At 42.3% G+C, this 19,399-nt stretch overlaps 1 protein-coding gene across 1 annotated transcript in view; it reads right to left on the bottom strand.

Annotated features, from left to right (window-relative positions):
• Positions 1 to 19,399, bottom strand: part of PCLO (piccolo presynaptic cytomatrix protein) — a 167,384-nt gene that overhangs the window by 80,438 nt on the left and 67,547 nt on the right. The window contains exon 7 of the mRNA XM_063134321.1: positions 11,510 to 11,635. Coding sequence (XP_062990391.1) covers positions 11,510 to 11,635 — 126 coding nt within the window. The remainder of the gene's footprint in view (positions 1 to 11,509; positions 11,636 to 19,399) is intronic.

Below are 19,399 nucleotides of genomic sequence, written 5' to 3'. Positions count from 1 at the left end.
TTCACCCCCCACTCGCCACGTCCACCCCCACTCACCATGTCCACCCCCGCTAGCCTGTTCACCCCCCCGCTCGCATGTCCACCTCCCGCTCGCATGTCCACCCCCGCTTGCCATGTTCACCCCCCACTCACCATGTCCACCCCCCACTCGCCATGTCCACCCCCCGCTCTCCATGTCCACCCCCCGCTCTCCATGTCCACCCCCGCTCGCCATGTCCACCCCCGCTCTCCATGTCCACCCCCGCTCTCCATGTCCACCCCCCACTCGCCATGTCCACCCCCGCTCGCCATGTCCACCCCCGCTCGCCATGTCCACCCCCCCGCTCTCCATGTCCACCCCCGCTCTCCATGTCCACCCCCGCTCTCCATGTCCACCCCCGCTCGCCATGTCCACCCCCGCTCTCCATGTCCACCCCCCGCTTTCCATGTCCACCCCCGCTCGCCATGTCCACCCCCGCTCGCCATGTCCACCCCCGCTCGCCATGTCCACCCCCGCTCACCATGTCCACCCCCTGCTCACCTGTCCACCCCCCCGCTCGCTTGCTCGCCATGTCCGATGCCCCCTCCACCCCTTGTCCGTGATCTCCCCACCCTGGCTCCGGTCTTCCCCCCCATCTCTCCTGCCGGGTCCGCTCTTTCCCCCCGGCCCCCATCTCCCCCCATGATTTCCCCCCCAGCCCGATGGGCACAGCTTCTCCCAGCTACTCACGAGTAAGCAAGCAGCTGGGAAAAGCCACGGAACTAGCTAGACTTTCCACAGCCCCAGGCTCAGCCCAGGGCTGTGGAAAAACCGGGCCACAAGCAGATCTGGTTATCTCGGGTCAAGGAAGGGTTTAGCCCGGCCTGACCCCGGGATCCCCTGTGCGTCATCTGCACGCACAGCAGGGAGCCTGGGCCTCGCACCGGGCTAAACCCTCGTCTAGGAAGGCCCCCAGTTTTTAAATTTCCTGCTATATTACAGCAATTAGCAGAAACAAAGAAGAATTAGACTGCAATCCTATACCCACTTCCCTAGAAATAAGCGTCACTGAAGTCAATGGGACTTACTTCTAGGGAGACATGTATAAGGTTGCATTGTTAGAAGTCTTTAGCTGCCTCAAAAGATTACAGTTCTCAGGTTTCCTATGGAAAATGGACTTCTTCTTCTTCTTCTTCTTCTTCTTCTTCTTCTTCTTCTTCTTCTTCTTCTTCTTTATTTAGCACCATCAGTGTACATGGTGCTGTACAGAGTAAAACAACAAAATAGCAAAACCCTACCGCATAGGCTTACATTCTAATAAAATCATAATAAAACAATAAGAAGGGGAAGAGAATGCACCAAACTAACAGTATAAAAGTCAGATCAAAATCAAGTTCTAAAAGCTTTAGAAAAAAGAAAAGTTTTTAGCTGAACTTTAAAAACTGCGATTGAACTTGTAGTTCGCAAATGTTCTGGAAGAGCGTTCCAGAAACTAATAAACTAGTTTCGGTTTGTGGTATGGATAGAGAGCTTTGGCTCTTCGACTGTATAGAAATAAATAAAATTAAATATATATGTGGCCAAACAGTAGCCAACCAGGTGTTCCAGAGAAGCTTATAAGTAAGGCACAACCATCCCATTTTCATTTCCATAACATCTGTTTTCATGTTAACCATTATGGTTTATAGTTAGCAAATGGGACATGAATCAAAATGTGGCATTGGGGAATGTGCCCTGTTCAGAATTCCAGCCCCTCCATTGTTCTCATTGGGTTGTTTTTGGGCTCCTCTGCTTAGTTCCCCCCCCCCCCTAAAAATTTTGTTTTGTACTTGTGCAAACCTCAGGGTAACCTCTAGTCTTCTGTTTGAATAGGTGGTGCTGTTTTGGCTATAAAAGCAATGGCAATCACCCCCTGAATACCAGAAACAGGGGCTGCCTTGATGGTGCTTGGTTGTTGCTGCTTTTGCACACACACACACACACACACATCCCATGCTTTTGCTGCTGCAGAGTGGTGGCTAATCCTGATGCAGAAGGCAGCATGGGCTTTCCGGTAGATATTTGCCTCACCAGCCTGCTCCCTGCCCTTTGCCTCGGCTTCTGGCGACCAATCACGGGTTGCCTTCCATCCAGGAACACCTCCACCTCAAAAATGAAGTGAGATTAGCCTAAGTCCCTGACTTTTAAATGTGGAGCTTTGCAGGAAAGCCGCTGTGGTGTCTTTGAGGTGGCTGCTGTGTCATATAACTGATGCAGCGCCACTGCGCAGCTATCACAGGGCTTTTAACATATATAGACAGCCTCCTAGACGACATGATAAATATACCCTCCATCCATCACTACTATAAGTCACTGTAAACAGTGCTTCTATCTATGTAAAGTTATCCTTTGAGATCTCTCCCATGCCAATGGAATAAAGTAGGTTGCACTGCAATTAAATTTATAGCATGTGGACCGGTAGAAAACAAGGGCCACTGAGAATATTCACTTCAGGTCTAATAAATATCTCTGTAGGAAAAGGGTTATATTTTATTCAGGAACATCATAAATCCAGAAGTCTCTGTAGCTCTTTCAACATCTATGCAAGTCAAGTAGCTACATGCTGTTCCTTGGGCGTATCATCATTAAACTCTCTGTAGAAATAATTCCGTTGTTCCTTGGAGTGCTTCTAAGAAGACTACAGTTATCATCAGAATGACAAATAACAATTAATTATCATTCTCTCTGAAAGTCTCTTTCAATCAAGACTCCAATTCATTTCCCCACCTTTTAAAAAAACATTAAGCCTCTCCTACCATACATGGCAGAAAGTCCCCAGTGAGTTGTTCTTCTTAAAATTGCACAAGACAACAAATATCAAATACCCTATTTAAAGCAGATCAGACTGGCATTTGACACGTACATCTTTCAGCAATATGAAAATGCAAAGCAGTTGTTGATTTATGAAAAAAGTGACAGCGTTGTGACAACTGATGCAAACAATCACTGTTCATGTCTTTTGGATAATGACAGTTTATTTTACTCACATTCCCTTTGCCCTTGTTGCATGTCATTGAAAACCCAAAGGCCCCCATTTGACTGGTTTAATAATGAACATCCTCCCCCTCTCTTTATTTATTTATTTATTTATTTATTACATTTCTATACCGCCCAATAGCCGGAGCTCTCTGGGCGGTTCTCTTACAAACCCTACTACTATCTCTCTGAATAAGTGCCTATGAAGTCAGTTCTAACAGTAAAACGTTTACGCTCCGGCCTTAGCTAAACCTAAGGTTTATCCCAGGATCGTCCCGGGGTCATCCCTGTTCATGTAAATGACACATAGGATAGCCCGGGAGCAGGCAGGGATGACCCCAGGATAAACCTTAGGTCTAGCTAAGGCCTCCATCCCCATTAGGACAATTATGAGGTGATCTGATTTGGCAGAAGGATGCTCCAGATATGTGCCAGTTTTGAGAATATTACCCGGGTGTTCAAAGTGGTCGTGGGGAAACCTTGTGAAATGGCAAGGAATTGTAAAGAACAAGTACCTTCCTGATTTGTGTCAACTCTTTGGCTCAGTTCACACAAAACACAAAACTATGTGTTTTGTGTTCACACAAAACTATGGGAATGAGCCCACATGCTTGCAACAATGCTCAATCCTCTCCTCAATGACCCCACTTAATTACTTTCTTCCTGGTTCACTACAAACCATTGTTGATACAGCAAATTATAGGCTGTGCTTGTTTTGAAAACAAGAATTATAAACCAGGATTTATGTAGCTGTACATCAATTTCAGGTTGTAACACACATCTACCGCATTTCTACAAGAGGCTTTTATCCTACATCTTTTACTGAGGCTTCTGCTTCCGGATTCTTTGCAGGATTAAGAGTGGCTCTTTACACATGCTTTTCCCTTGGGTTTTTCTTTCTCTGCCATTCTGTACGTATTATTATACAACCATTAAATGGTGCTGTTGTATAGCAGAATTGTGAAATTCCATGAGGCTCTCATTTGGCATTACTAAATAATACCAGACTTTCCCCATTAGGAAAAAATATATATGCAATAATGGTTGGAAAGCATGGGAGATGTCCTGGAGGAGGGGGAAGTCATATAAATGACCTGCAAACTACCATGAGACAGCAATCATGAACGCACAATAAAAGCTTCATGTAGAAGGATCTATATCTTCCTGTGGGTTAGTACTATTTAGCGAATGTGCTTCAAATAGGAAATACGATGTGGCCTTTCCCACAGAATTTCTTGGATCTTCTTCTTCTTCTTCTTCTTCTTCTTCTTCTTCTTCTTCTTCTTCTTCTTCTTCTTCTTCTTCTTCTTCTTCTTTATCCTCCTCCTCCTCCCCCTCCTCCTCCTCCTTCTTCTCTTAATCTGTTTCTTTGAAACTAATTTTCCTTTCCAAAACTGCAGCCGAGATAACAACAGGATTCATAATGGAACACAATTGAAGGCATTAAAGAGAAATTCCTGTTTAATCTGCTGTTTGAAATATTTGTTAATACATTAATTTACATAAGCTGTTCATTTCATAGTATATGTTAAAAATGAAAAAAAAAACTTTTTCATTTTCTAGTTCCATCTGTCGGAGGCTAGATATTTAGAAAAAAAAGTAATTATTGTATCAATGCAACCATGACTCCAATATTCTCCCAAGAAAGATGCAAGATCTCAACTGAGTCATTGTAGATTAATATATCGACAGATTAAAGTTGTTTTCAAATAAGCCTTAAATGTAATATATGGATAAAACTTGAAAGAAAGATCTAAAATAACTGACTTCTAATTTTTTCAACCTCCTCCTCCTCTTCTTCTTCTTCTTCTTCTTCTTCTTCTTCATTTTTTTTACAATGTTCAAGTTTGGTTTGTATATCAGCTTCTCTTAGATCTTTCTCACCTAGAGTTTGCAGATGAGAAGTATTGGGCCTTAGCTAGACCTAAGGTTTATCCTGGGATTGTCCCGGGGTCATCCCTGCCTGCTCCCGGGATATCCTGTGTGTCATTTACATGAACAGGGATGACCCTGGGATGATCCCGGGATAAACCTTAGGTCTAGCTAAGGCCTTGGTCTCGTTTCGGCTTGAGGTTGACACCTTTTAAAATTGCAAGTTATGGACAGTGGGACCCAAAGGTTTATTTTTGTCAGCATATACTCACTGTTATATGGAGCACAATCCTCTGCATAAATTGGTCCCATGTAGGATTTACTCCCATGTAAGTATGTGTAGAATTGCAGTGTAAATCACAGAAATATTATTTAATTGTCAAATGTTATAGAGTTCAGGTCCCTAATGCCTCTTTTCCTTTGTACACATAACATTGCACTGTGAGAAAGTTTCCTGGTTAGAGGACGTATTGATTATTTCAGGCTATCAAAGGGGCAAATATATCATTTTTGATACATCATTCATGTTAGATTGATTGTTGTCCATTAGTATAGTTGTTATGAGAAATAACTCATGCAACAGACTGCCCAGGTTTCTTTCTTATTATGGACAGAGCTTCCAAAACATGAACAATCCATAAAATTATGAACAGGTGTCAACCTTCCTTCAGCTACTTTTGTGTGGGAGAGAAACACAGTATTTTTAACCTTCAAAATGAATCATTTTGTGTGGGTTTATTTGGTTTTCTAAATTTTCAGAAATTCTGAATTCTTAGTATTAAAGATGTTGTATCTGCACAGCCAATGCAACTACTGAAGTTTTGTGTTGTGGTATAGTTCATAATACACTGTACATTGAGGGCCTTGTTAACTGATCCCTGTTCACCTTCTACAACTCTGCCTCCCTCCCATTCTTGCTCAAATGCCAAAGGGTTAATATCTGCAATATATTTGGGGCCAGGCTTTTTATATCAATAAAGATGGTTCATATCTGGGAACCAGGGTCCATGTTGTGGATCCTTCATATACGCAAGGGCAGTGATTTCCAAATGCTCTACCTTCACTTCTCCACTGATTTGTCTGCAAGGGAGTCCCTTCATGAGATCTTCAAAGCATGGTACGATGTACACTCAGTGCATGTGACGCAGCAGATCATCCTTTTTGGCTTCAATTTGCCCTGCATGAACAACGTACATGCCCCAGAATAACCCCATGCAAGATTGGTAAGCTAGTGTTGAGGGAAACATGTCCACCATTACTGATCTTCTCAATAAGAAAATCTGACCAACTTCCAAGCAACCCAAGGGGTGTCCTGGATGGTATTTTGAAATGACAGACAAAGTGTCATTTTATTAGCACCTCCCCAAAACACCAACCGACACTATATAAAACATATTATGTTTTGATACCTGGGAGTCATGTTGCCAGCTTTGCAAATGTTCAACAAGACATCCAGGATTATCTGGAACTTCACAAGTGTGCTATTTGGGTTGTTTACATGTACAAGTACCCATATATTTTTTTAAAGTAAAGTGACTAGGCTTACATATGTCAAAAGTGGATATATCAGTTTTACATATGTGAACAACCAAGATTGGATTAATTCATAATTTCAACCAGTAAGGAGGGGGAATAGTCTCTCCAGTAGTAGGGTGACCATATGAAAAAGGAGGACAGGGCTCCTGTATCTTTAACAGTTGCATAGAAAATTTCAGCAGGTGTCATTTGTATATATATAGAACCTGGTGAAATTCCCTCTTCATCACAGCAGTTAAAGGTGCAGGAGCTATACTAGGATGACCAGATTTAAAAGAGGGCAGGGCACCTGCAACTTTAATTGTTGTGATGAAGAGGAAATTTCACCAGGTTCCCTATATATACAAATGACACCTGCTGAAATTTCCTTTTCAATACGACTGTTTTGTATTACAGGAGCCCTGTCCTCCTTTTCATATGGTCACCCTAACCAGTAGGTCCTTGTATCATATGATGCAAGGCTGATGGGATATACTGGTAGCAGATATATTGGCCTGATTTGCACATAATGTTAACCCATGGATGGCTTGTTGAATTCTGGGTTGCCGTGATGTGTGAATGAAAGCACATTAGTAAAGCAGAGTTTGTTATCCACAAGCAATCCAGAAAGAGAATTCATCATTTTTTGTTGGGTTGTGAAATCTGGGTTGTTTAAACCAAGGGTTGTTATGTGTGAATCCAGAACTGTGGGTTGTTCATAGGTTGATTTGCTGGACTACATAGGTTGCAGGCAAGTGCAGTAAAACTCCCTCTGCCATTGTACATGTGAGTACTGCAAAAGCATTTGGGATACAGGGAGGGAGCAGGTGAAGGATAAATGATACAAACCCAGGGATTGAGAAAACAAACCATGGTTTGTCTCAGTGGTCTGCCAGACAAACCCTGGATAGGGGAACAAAGTATGGATTAAATAAACAATGAGTTAGTGATATGTGCAAACTGGGCCATTGTAATAGGAACAGAATTATGAACAGGCTGAGATAAAAAATTAAAGCAAGCAATACCATCCTTCATCTTTGGCTACACAGAAAAGAAATCCCACCATTATCTGTTTACATACTGAACTATGGTGACCATATGAAAAGGAGGACAGGGCTCCTGTATCTTTAATAGTTGCATAGAAAAGGGAATTTCAGCAGGTGTCATTTGTATAAATGGAGAACCTGGTGAAATTCCCTCTTCATCACAGCAGTTAAAGCTGCAGGAGCTATACTAGAGTGACCAGATTCAAAAGAGGGCAGGGCACCTGCAGCTTTAACTGTTGTGATGAAGAGGAAATTTCACCAGGTTCCCTATATATACAAATGAGTCACCTGCAGAAATTCCCTTTTCAATAGAACTGTTAATGATACAGGAGCCCTGTCCTCCTTTTCATATGGTCACCCTAACTGAACTGCATCCAAGTGGTTCCTCCACTCCTTTTCTTAAAAACCCTGGATAAGAAAACTCGCCCCAGGTGTGCCCAACTTGGCAGGATTACCTTTAATTTCTGGGCAGCTATGAGAGGAGGATAGACTGGGGCATATTTTCTTATGTTTAAATAGGGTGACCATTTGAAAAGGAGGACAGGGCTCCTGTATCTTTAACAGTTGTGCTGAAAAGAGAATTTCAGCAGGTGTCATTTGTATGCATGCAGCACCTACTGAAATTTCCCCTTCATCACAACATTTAAAGCTGCAGGAGCTATACTACAGCAACCAGATACTAAAGAGGACAGGGCTCCTGCAGCTTTAACTATTGTGATGAAGGGGGAATTCCACCAGGTGCTGCATGCATGCAAACGACACCTGTTGAAATTCCCTTTTCTACACAACTGTTAAAGATACAGAAGCCCTGTCCTCCTTTTCATATGGTCACCCTAGTTTAAATCTAAAGATGGACAACACATTTCCCCCTTTTTAAAAGCAATATTCATTCTGTTTCTGAAAAATGAAATTAAACTAATAATGGGGGCTGGGGGAGAACATTATTTGACTGATACAATACAACGTCATGTAACGGGTGTATTAAATTAATTAAATCATGTAGTAGTTCAATGCAAGAGCTCTTCTCAGACTCCTTCCAGAGAGAAAATGGGTTTCCCATACTACTTATAATACAATCTGCTTTTGGGTTGGGGACACCATGTGATATCATCAGATTCTGCTGAGACTCATACTCACGCCTGCACTTCCGAGATATGTTGTGAGCTAGCTCTTCCCTGTTTATACAGAGCAAGCAAAAGAATGGAGAGTGAGCACAGGCGGCGCCATAAATCATTAAGACAAATACAGAGAGATTAGTGGGAAGTTAATCCTCCCAACCATTCTGGTGCAGTCATAAATTAAGCCACCCAAACAACAAAATGGGAGCTAGGGTTGAGAGAAAGAAGTTGACACAAATAACAACAAGCCTACGCTTTTGCTTGAACTTGGTCTGAACAACATGTAGCCTATCAAGCCAATGCAGTATACTTGTTGTAGCTTGCTAGGTGCCTGACCCCCGTCTTTGAAGTTCTACACAGGTAGGCAGCAGAACCAGGTTTGTTTCTTCACTAGAGGGTTGCCATACAAGGTTGATAGGACTACATTCCCTTTGGTAGGTCACAAATGGTTTGGACCTGCCTACTATTACTGTGGGATTGGGGGTTACCAAACACACGACTGAGAAAGATCGTTGGTTGCTGCCGCATTCAAATTGCATTTAGTACCTTTCCTAGCATATAAGATCCCACCATCATTCAGGCTTGTTGGTGAAAGCAGACAGTGGTGTAAAACCTCTTCTTAACTGCTGGCTGTGAATTGCAATTCCTGGCAAACTTAACAATGGAACACCAAGTACAAGATATTACCCTACATCAATTGCACACATAGCTAAAGTCACCTTCTCCCACTAAATATCTTTAGAGCCGCACAACCTTCCCTACACCCTCAGCCAGTGGTTAAGGGTTTAGTCTTGAAACTCATTAACTACGGCCTTAGCTAGACCTAAGGTTTATCCCGGGATCGTCCCGGGGTCATCCCTGTTCATGTAAATGACACACAGGATATCCCGGGAGCAGGCAGGGAAGACCCCGGGATGACCCCGGGATAAACCTTAGGTCTAGCTAAGGCCTATGTCAGGACTCAGTCCTGAGATCTGAAGTAAAACAAAAGATATTGACTTTTTCTTAGCCAAGTGGTACATAGGGAAATAGAGAAAATAAATAATACTCGCCTGGTACCAAAAAAAAGTATAATTTTATAAAACATTCTTATGACAATAGAACAAGACATTGAATTATATTCATAACAGAATAGTATGTAGCTTCTGCAAAAACAACCAAGTGAAAATAGTAATGAAGTCTAAAGCAACTGACTTGTATTGTATTGACTCTGGGCAAACTCTTTCTCGCCTTTCAAAGCCTACATATTTCTTGTGACAAATACGGTTCTGATCTTCTGTGCTTTTCTGAGTTTATCAAATCAACCGTTGCTTTAATCTACTGCAAGATGTAATCTTATTTGTCCTGGACCAATTCTTAAAATGTAGAAGAAAAGAATATTTCAGCCTTAGGGCTAGAAACCGCTTATGGTTGCTTGCAACGTCTTGTATCTCATGGTATAATTTTTCCACTAAAACAACCAGTTGTTCATACAGTTGAATAATCTAAAATCTAAATCACACACCCACACCAAAGGAGAAGCTGATGGTCACTTCTCTGCTTCTTTAGCCTCACCTTAGTAGCTAATTTTCTCTAGAGGTTAAGAGATGGAGGAACACAGACCATTAACTGCTAAGGATTGATGAGAGAAGCATAGATAAACAACTGAAGGAGAAAAGCAGCCAACAGCTACAATCAGCTTTCTATGTTTGTCTCCTGGGGAGGTTTCAAAATTATTAGCAGTCAGTAGATGGCTACACAGGGCTACTTTTCACATGGTGAGTGTAATGCGTATCCAAGCTGCAATCTCTCCAATTGCCCTGGGATATATAGCCTAGAAGACATTATCTGCTCCCTGTCTTGGCAAAATGAAACTACCAAATTCCCATGACTCATTTCTCTTTATTTTTTCAGGTCTTTCATGCTTTGGATCTCATCACACAGGGTAGATCTACACTAGTGCTTATTACGTTTTTTCCTACCACTGGAAACGTTTTAATTTGTTTTGTTTTTAAACGTAACGGGGCACACTCCAGTAATGTCGCGTTACTAACCTTTCCTGGTATTCCTTGATTAGAGCAGGACACACTGTTTGTATTAATGTTGTAGATTGCACTTCCTCTTTGTGGCTGGTCTCTTTGCTCTGCCCACTTCCTGATCTCCTGGCTTCGCCTCCCACCTACCCCCCTTGATTTTTTATGATTTTTTAATGGAAATTAAACAAATGCTTACATCTGCATCAGTTTTAAAGATAAAGAGTTCAAAATCAGCACAGTAATATTATTTATTATTTATTACATTTCTATACCGCCCAATAGCTGGAGCTCTCTGGGCGGTTCACAATAGCTATTAAGGAGGGCTTTCAGCATACTAAATTTGAATCAGATTGGGTCATCCATTGTTTTTTATGATTTTTTTAATGGAAATTAAACAAATGCTCACATCTGTGTCAGTTTTAAAGATAAAGAGTTCAAAATTGGCACAGTGGTAGGTCTTAATGAGGACTTTCAGAATACCAAATTTTAATCAGATTGGGTCATCGTTGATTTATGATTTTTTAAATTTCCTCCCTCAAGCCCTTTGGAGCATATAGTGAACTAGTTTTAGGCGCCGAAAGGAAGTATCTGCGCCCCCAGGAAAGTGATTGGCTGACCATCAAGGCTTGAAAATTTAGTAAGACAAAACAATAACGATGTAAGGGAGCACATAAGAAGACTTGCAATGCTATTTAAACATAACAACGGAAAAATACCACGAAAGAAGGAAGGTAAATACATCGATGATAAAACATTATAAACATAGTGTCATGTGACCCAACAAGTTATCACAACCCTTCCTTAATGTTTTAAACCATTAGTGTAGATTCCACCCCAGTCTCTCGTTTTGCTGATTTACCTATTTGCCCTTCACTGATTTCTCAGGTCTTCCTATGTTTTGTCTTGAGAGTAAGTGAACTCTCTGCACATCTCGTGAGGAATACTGAAAAACACAGAGGAATCACTGTACCTTCCACAAGTTTCCCTGTTTGCTCAGCACTTCCACCAGGTAGGATCTTAGCAATGTAAGCACCAATTTCTCCATGGATTCCAGGAATTTCTTTCCCACCTACAACTCGGATCCCAAGTCCGTTGCCTGCATTCAGAAAAGAAAATACAAGCGCATGAAAAATGTATGGATAAAATAGAGGGTTGCAAAATCCTCAGCTACTTTTAAAAGGCCTGCTGGCTCTCACCAGCCAGGGCAGGAAGTGTGTGTATGGGGATGGTTTCCCACTTACCAATCCAGCACGATTCTCTGTTCTTTCCTCCCATTAGTTCCAATGAGGGATGGAATTTACGTACACTACGTCCAGTCTGGTGGTGGTGGGGGCAGTCATGAAGTCTCCCCAGTGGACAAAGGGGATTTAGCTCCAGTAATTCAAACATCACTTCTGTCCTGCCCCATCCCTAGAAGACCCTATTTTAGGGCCTGTTCAGGCAACATGCTAAGCCACAGTTAGTTGCAGCAAATGGTTAGTGAATATGTTTAAACTATGGTTCTGTAGCCACTATGGTTAGGAATGATTCACACAACATGCTAAGCCATAATGTTTAGCTCAAAATGCTTAATCGCCATGTCTTAGCATGTCATCTAAAGAGGGTCTTAGAATCTTCCAATGGTGGTAGATTTATGTCTGGGGACACTTCGACAGGTGTACCAGGGGCTTCTGGGTGGGATGTCCTCCTGCCAACAGAATTCTCCTTTACTGATGGAGAGGTGCTTCTGCATCATCCTAATCCCCTTCAGAAGGCTGTTGATGTAGTTAAGTTTCTTCTGTCCATCACTTCTGAAGTGGAATTTCAATTCCGTAGAATCCAACTTACATTTAGTATTGATCAGGGGGTTCAAATGCAAGTGTTGGCCATTACAGGCTTGCTTAGACAGGTATTACAGTCATCGGTTCAAATTGTTGCACTGTTGCTCTGCACCCTGAAATGTCTGATGATTTGGGGGCACTTTGCACCAAAGCACTGGGAAGGCAAACACCATTGCTCCCATATAGAAGTTTCTAGAACGGAGATGGCCAAATGATGTATTTGTGCAATCAGTGTTCCTACTATTCTCCTGATAGAAGCTACAAATGTGTTTTGGCACATAAACTGACCACCTCTCTGACTCGATTATAAATTTGGTGCCAACTGCGGGCTAGCAGAAAGGAACACACAGCTGGGACATTACATTTTTTAAAAGAGAGAAAAAGAAACATAACATCAGTGTGTGTGGAATACATCCTACAACTGGGAAAAGCGCCCAGAGAGCTTTGGCTATGGGGCGGCATAAATTTAATAAATAAATAAAATAAATAAATAAAGATACTTTTTAATTTTGTGTGAAATTGTGGGCAAACCTCTCACCATACCGTGATGTGTTTATTTTTTTCATTAAAATATTAGAAATGCAGCAGCAAAGCAATAAAATCACATTATCAGAATATAAGAAGGCAGCAAATAAATTTATCTGCAGATCAATTCAACAAGTTAAAATCCTTGAGCAAAGAAAAAGGTGGCACTGATATGATCCCAATGTAGGCACCTCCATAATCACACCTTAGATTTTTAAGTATATACTTAAAATAAAATGGAGCTCTTCACTAAAAAAGCAAACAAAATGTGTGAATGGACTTGGTGCTAAAGTGAGTGAAAGTGTTTGCACTCCACAGCACATATTCAGGTGACCTCAAATGCCTGGCATTTAGATAGTACATCAGAGAGTGAAGCACCATTTAAATGCTGCATCGATTTCATTTTTTACGGTTTGAAAACAGCCTTTCTTCTAGGAACAGTGATTTCGCAATCTGTGGCTACAGAATGACTGAGGGGAAATGGAGCTGAATACTTTCACCCTGATACTTTACTGACCCTCACTGACCTGGTTTTATTTGCCTGTAGTGGCCTCATCACATAGCCAAATCAATTTTTACTTGCGGGAAGGACTATTTTTCAAACAAAAATGGGTCCCAGAGGCCACTGCAAGTCTGTGAAAGTCAGTATTTATTATTACCATTTATATTTCTATACCGTTGATAGCCAAAGCTAATTCAGAACAGTTAAGTGGGTTGTGGGAAGGGGCGGGGGGAAGATGTCTTTCATGAAATGTATTTGGGGCATCCTAAAGCCTTCTTTCCATGCCATATTTGCACCTGACATTTATCTGTATGATGCCCTGCGATCTTAGTGATATAGGGCAGGATACAAATGTTTTAATAAATAAAATAAATTTGTCTTAGCCTTAAGAGAAAACTGTATTGCCTTTTGTTCATTGACAAGCGAAGCTGAAGCACTGGCAAGCAAAAGGATGCTGTCAAGTAGATTAGATGCAAAACCAAGATGGCTTTTAAATGTTTCTCACTTTAAAAAAGAAAAGTTTAGAAGTTGAATAGAGCAGTGTAAAACTCCCCTACAGTCCCAGAAAGGAAAATAGAATTGCACAAATCTCTCACTTGTACAAAATTGGCAATGCTAGTTTTATTCCATTAAGAGATTAAGTAACAATATGTTATTAATTGATGTGTGCTTAAACTAGCCTGCAATCTTTATAATTAAAAATGTTCCCTATATGGGGGTGGGAGAATTGGCCTTTAAGTTCCTGAGATAAAAGCCATCATCACAAATGTGATGATTCAGACTTTTATCTAAGGACCTTAAGGGCTGATTTCCCCATCCTTATTATAATAGTTAAAATTGTTAAATTTCAATTTATGAATTAGCAACCCAACCCCAGCAGAATGATCACTGTAGCATATAATCGAACAGTAATTGCTCCGTGCTTTCTTCTGGCGCTAGCTGTCATATGCAGCCATTGATTCATGCAATCTTCCCTTCCATTTTTATGGAGTCAGATCACACAAGTCAGACTTCCATGCCTATGGAACTTAAGGTGATGTAGCCACTTCACATGCTAAATATGGTGGAGGGAAGGGTGTGCACCAGATATGAACATCACTACTACACACCCTATACTTTCTTGTAGTGTATGGTAAAGCTCAGCTCATTGGGTAGCCATAGTCTAAGACCGTTGCTAGACGGTGCGAGGCCCGGGCTCCCTGCTGTGCATGCAGATGATGCACAGGGGATCTTGGGGTCAGGCTGGGCTAAATCCTCCCTTGACCCAGGATAACCGGATCCACTTGTGGCCCAGTTTTTCCGCAGCCCCGGGCTCAACCCGGGGCTGCGGAAGGTCTAGCTACTTCTGTGGCTTTTCCCGGCTGCTTGCTTACTTGTGAGTAGCTGGGAGAAACCGCGCACTGGGCACAGCACTCCATAGGAGCACTGTGCCCATCGGGCTGGGTTTTTTTTTTAAATCATGGGGCGGGGAGATGGGGGCCAGGGAGGAAAGAGCGGGCCCGGCAGGAGAGATGAGAGGGGGAAGAGCGGAGCCAGGGTGGGGAGATCATGGACGGGGACGTGCGGAGGGGGCATCGGAAATGGCAGGCGGGTGATCGGGCGGGCATGGCGAGCGGGGCTGGCGAGTGGGCAGGGGGGGCATCAGACATGGCGGATGGGGGGTAAAGAAGAATGGGGCCAGGGCAAGGAGATTGGGGATGGGCAAGTGAGTGGGGGGCAGACATGGCAAGCGAGGGGCGGACATGGCGAGCGGGGGGAGGACGGGCGAGCGAGCGGGCAGGGGGGGCATCAGACATTGTGTGTGGGGGAATCAGGGGCAGGGGGAGTGGGGAACCCTTTATTTTTTTAAAAAAGCTTTACCTTTCCGTTGGTGTGCTCCTGCACACATGGCCCCTTTAATTTTAAAAAATGGCTGACGCGACAGGGCTTTCCCTTACCCCGTCGCGTGTTATGTCTAGCTAGGGGCAACGGCGCATGCTAGCTGCAGCGCGGCCTCGCCCCGACTCCCCACTGGATTATCAGGTAGGTCTAGCAAGGCCCTAAATGTTACCAGCTCCCCACATAGTCAAGGGCTGGACCCAGACAAATTAGTCCTGACTAACTTTAATTTTCATTGATTTCAATGGGACTAAAGCATGTCTCTGGCTGGACATCAGGAAAAACTTCCTGACTGTTAGAGCAGTACAATGAGTGGCTACGAAGTTAAGGAAATAATGAAACAATAAACTTATAACAAAAACAATCATATATAAAGAATAAAATGTGGAATACTTTTGAGAGGCATACACACAAAGATAATAAGCATCCAGACAACAGTAATACAATAATAAAGCTGCTCCACAATGTCTGTGAGTGAAGGCCAAAAGCGTTTCGACTTGTGATCTTCTTCAGTGGCCTGATAGCATAGCTCGTTAAAAACTTCAGTTCAGGTACGGTTTTTTTGGAAAAAGGAAATTTACATGGGCTGACTCAGTTGATGCCAAATTCAGGGAATATATAAAGCTGTCACTCCCTATAGCATGGTGAGTGGTGCCTCATAAATCACTGACTGCCCCAACTCCCGTGGATTCGTAATGAACGTTGTGGTCTCTCCCACACTAGAGGCCTTCAAGAGGCAGCTGGACAACCATCTGTCAGGGATGGATTCCTGCATTGAGCAGGGGGTTGGACTCAATGGCCTTATAGGCTCCTTCCAACTCTGCTATTCTATGATTCTATGACTAACTTAGTCTGGATCAAACACAAAGGCTTGGAAAGTTTTTAAGCATCCATATTTAATCTTCTCATTGATCTTCATCTCCTTTAACAATTTCTATGATACTGTTTTTAACACAGAATCATAGGATCATAGAATAGCAAAGTTGGAAGGGGCCTATAAGGCCATTGAGTCCAACCCCCTGCTCAATGCAGGAATCCACCCTAAAGTATCCCTGACAGATGGTTGTCCAGCTGCCTCTGGAATGCCTCTAGTGTGGGAGAGCCCACAACCTCCCTAGGTAAGCATACTAACATCTAATGCTGAAGACTCTGTACTGTAATTATAATAACTGGAATTAATTATACTACAGTATAGTAATTAATGCACAGAAAGTTAAAAGTTGCCACCCACCATGAGTCCACCTAGATAATGTGTGGGCTGACCCTTACGAAATACCAAGATGCCCACTTACTACTCTAAACTTTCAGTGAGTAGCTGATAGTCTTTTTAAATATCAAATTATATGTGTTGGGATTGAAGATGCTGTGTGTGTGTGTGTGTGTGTGTGTGTGTGTGTGTGTGTGTGATTTTTAAAGTTAATGCCAAAGAAAATCTAATTACATGAACCTGATTAATAATTTGGAGAGCAATCCTATGCACCCTAGACTGTGTATGCGGGGTCATAGGATTGGTTGGTTTCTGGATTCTGAGGTCGGAACCAGGGCTCTGACCTCGGAGCCAAGAAACTATGCTCTCCTCTCCCTTGTAGCTGGTGCAGGTCTCTCCACACTGGCTAAGTCTCTGTGCTTGGAAACAGGGCACAGAGACAGGGAAAAGGGGGTGATCCTGGGGGCGGGGAGGGGAGGAGACCGGGAAAGCTGCATTACACAGACCCCTAAAAGGACCTGCCTTACCTACTTTTCAGATGGCTAGATGGGCAAAATTGCCCATCTAGCAAAAATGCAGGGTGGCTGGAGCACAGGGACAACAATCATCTCTGTATTCTGGACGCCCTGCATCAGATACTCTGCTATCTTAATAGGATTGCGTTCTAACTCATGCAAAACATCATTTATGGCAGTTGAACACATTTCTGTGTTTATGTTAAGATTTGGAGGGGCCACTCTTGGTCAGCAGATGGTGGGGTATGAGTGAAGACTTCCCTCTTCAGGCAGGACTTTATGCTTTGTGGTGGGCTATATTTTTATACTCTGGTTTTATGATGTTTTATTTTATTATATTAGGAATTTATTGTATACCACATTGGGTCACTGTTTTGGAAGGGTGACTGATAATTAAGAAAATAATAAGTTATCTATTGTAAACATGGAATAGAGATCTTAATAAACAACTGTCAAAATATTTCTGGAAATGTATTTGGAATATTGATATGAGGATGACACCTTGTGTTAATTTGATTGAGAGCTATTTGATTTGATTTTGCCAACTAACATGTGATGCTGTGGGGCTGAAGAAAATATGATGAAGTATCATAGTAGAGAAGGTTGACATCACACTTATTCAGCGGCAATGTTCCAGTATACAGATATATTGGAAGCAGTTAGTGGAAAAGCGATAGTAAAGGTAACTAATATAACGATGCCAATAGATGTAATGATTGCAGTATTAGCGTACGTGAAAGGTGTTGGATTGAAGTATAAAGTACAGTATGTTAATATACCATTTACTGGCCTCAGCAAGAATTTGCACAATTTTGGAAAAGAACATTCTGACATTCAGGCAATCTATATAAATAAAAATGTAAATGTCCGTTCGAAACAGACGTTATATCTCCTAAAGTTCTTCACCGATTGCTTTGAAATTTTGACACAACGTTGCATTCGAATATGCGAGCGTTGTTATGTAACTATGTTCTATATGGGGTCAAAGGTTTGTCTTAAAATCGAAGAAATAGGCCTCCTCAAAACCAGTCCTGCTGATCATTGTGACATCGCCAACCAGTAGGCCAATCCGCTGCCTCTGACTCCTCTCCTATTTGCATGTTTTCTCACAATTGGCTGAGTGAATATAGATGTCACACCTGTGACAGTTACACGTTCTGAAGAAAGGTAACTGCCAGGAGTTTCCGCTAACCCTCTCACCGTAAAAACATCCTTTTTAAAAAACCAAACAATCTGCTTTACTTCATCCAAATAATGCCTCGCAGAAGATCACACTTAGGTCGTCATACTCGCGGAGCGGAAGCACTGCGACGAGAAATTGCAAATCACACTGAGGAAGAACGGGCATCAGCAAATGAGAAAAAAAGAAAAAGAATGCCTCAAATATGTGCCAAGGAACCAGCCAAGCAACGTTCAGCCAGACTTGAGGATGCACGGTTGCGAGCACGGCAATCGCGTTCTACAACTTCAGATCTGCTTTGTTCTCAACAGAATGAACGCGACAGGCTGAGAGTGGCTGAAAGACGTCAACGAGAAACAGCACATCAGCGTCAAACACGACTCCGTGGTAAACAATCACATGATTACAATAGCCTTGCATTCCGGTACAACCCAGCTGATGATTATAGTTTGAGGAGGCATGTTCTCATCGGCACTATGACTGAAGTGTGTCCTTATTGCAAGGCTCTTAAATTTAATGGAGAAACAAAAGGAATGTGTTGCGCTGCTGGAAAAATTAAACTGCCTCAACTTGGAGAACCACCAGAGCCATTACAAACTTTGCTTGCCGGATATACCGCAGAATCAAAGTATTTCCTATCTAACATCAGGAAATACAACTCATGCTTCCAAATGATGTCGTTCGGTGCAGAAATCATCACAGCTCCATTTATGCCAACTTTCAAAGTCAAAGGACAAATTTATCATAAAGCCGGCTCCTTCCTTCTGTTTCAAGATAGTCAACATAAATTCCTACAAATGTATTTCATTGGTGATGGCAATGATGAATTGAATGCATGCTGCGGAATTTATACCGGCATAAAAAGGTCCGTCGTTTCAAAACTGCAACAGCTACTTCATGGAAAAAATTTTTTAGTACATTTGTTCAAAACAGCAATTGACATGATGCCATCTGATACACACAAGATTGTTATTCATGCTGACAAAACGCCTGCTGGAGAACATGTGCGAAGATTCAATGCTCCAAATATAGACGAAGTGGCAATTGTTATAGTTGGAGATCAATCTTGACAGGACCTTTAAAAGGTGAAGATGTCCTCATTCCTCGCATTCCTATGATTCCAACAGAGGAAATACAACTCATGCTTTCAAATGACGTCGTTCGGCGCAGAAATCATCACAGCTCCATTTATGCCAACTTTCAAAGTCAAAGGACAAATTTATCATAAAGCCG

Source organism: Elgaria multicarinata, chromosome 9 (assembly GCF_023053635.1).
Source record: "Elgaria multicarinata webbii isolate HBS135686 ecotype San Diego chromosome 9, rElgMul1.1.pri, whole genome shotgun sequence".
Lineage (NCBI taxonomy): Eukaryota > Metazoa > Chordata > Lepidosauria > Squamata > Anguidae > Elgaria > Elgaria multicarinata.
This window is presented reverse-complemented; position numbering and strand designations above follow the sequence as displayed.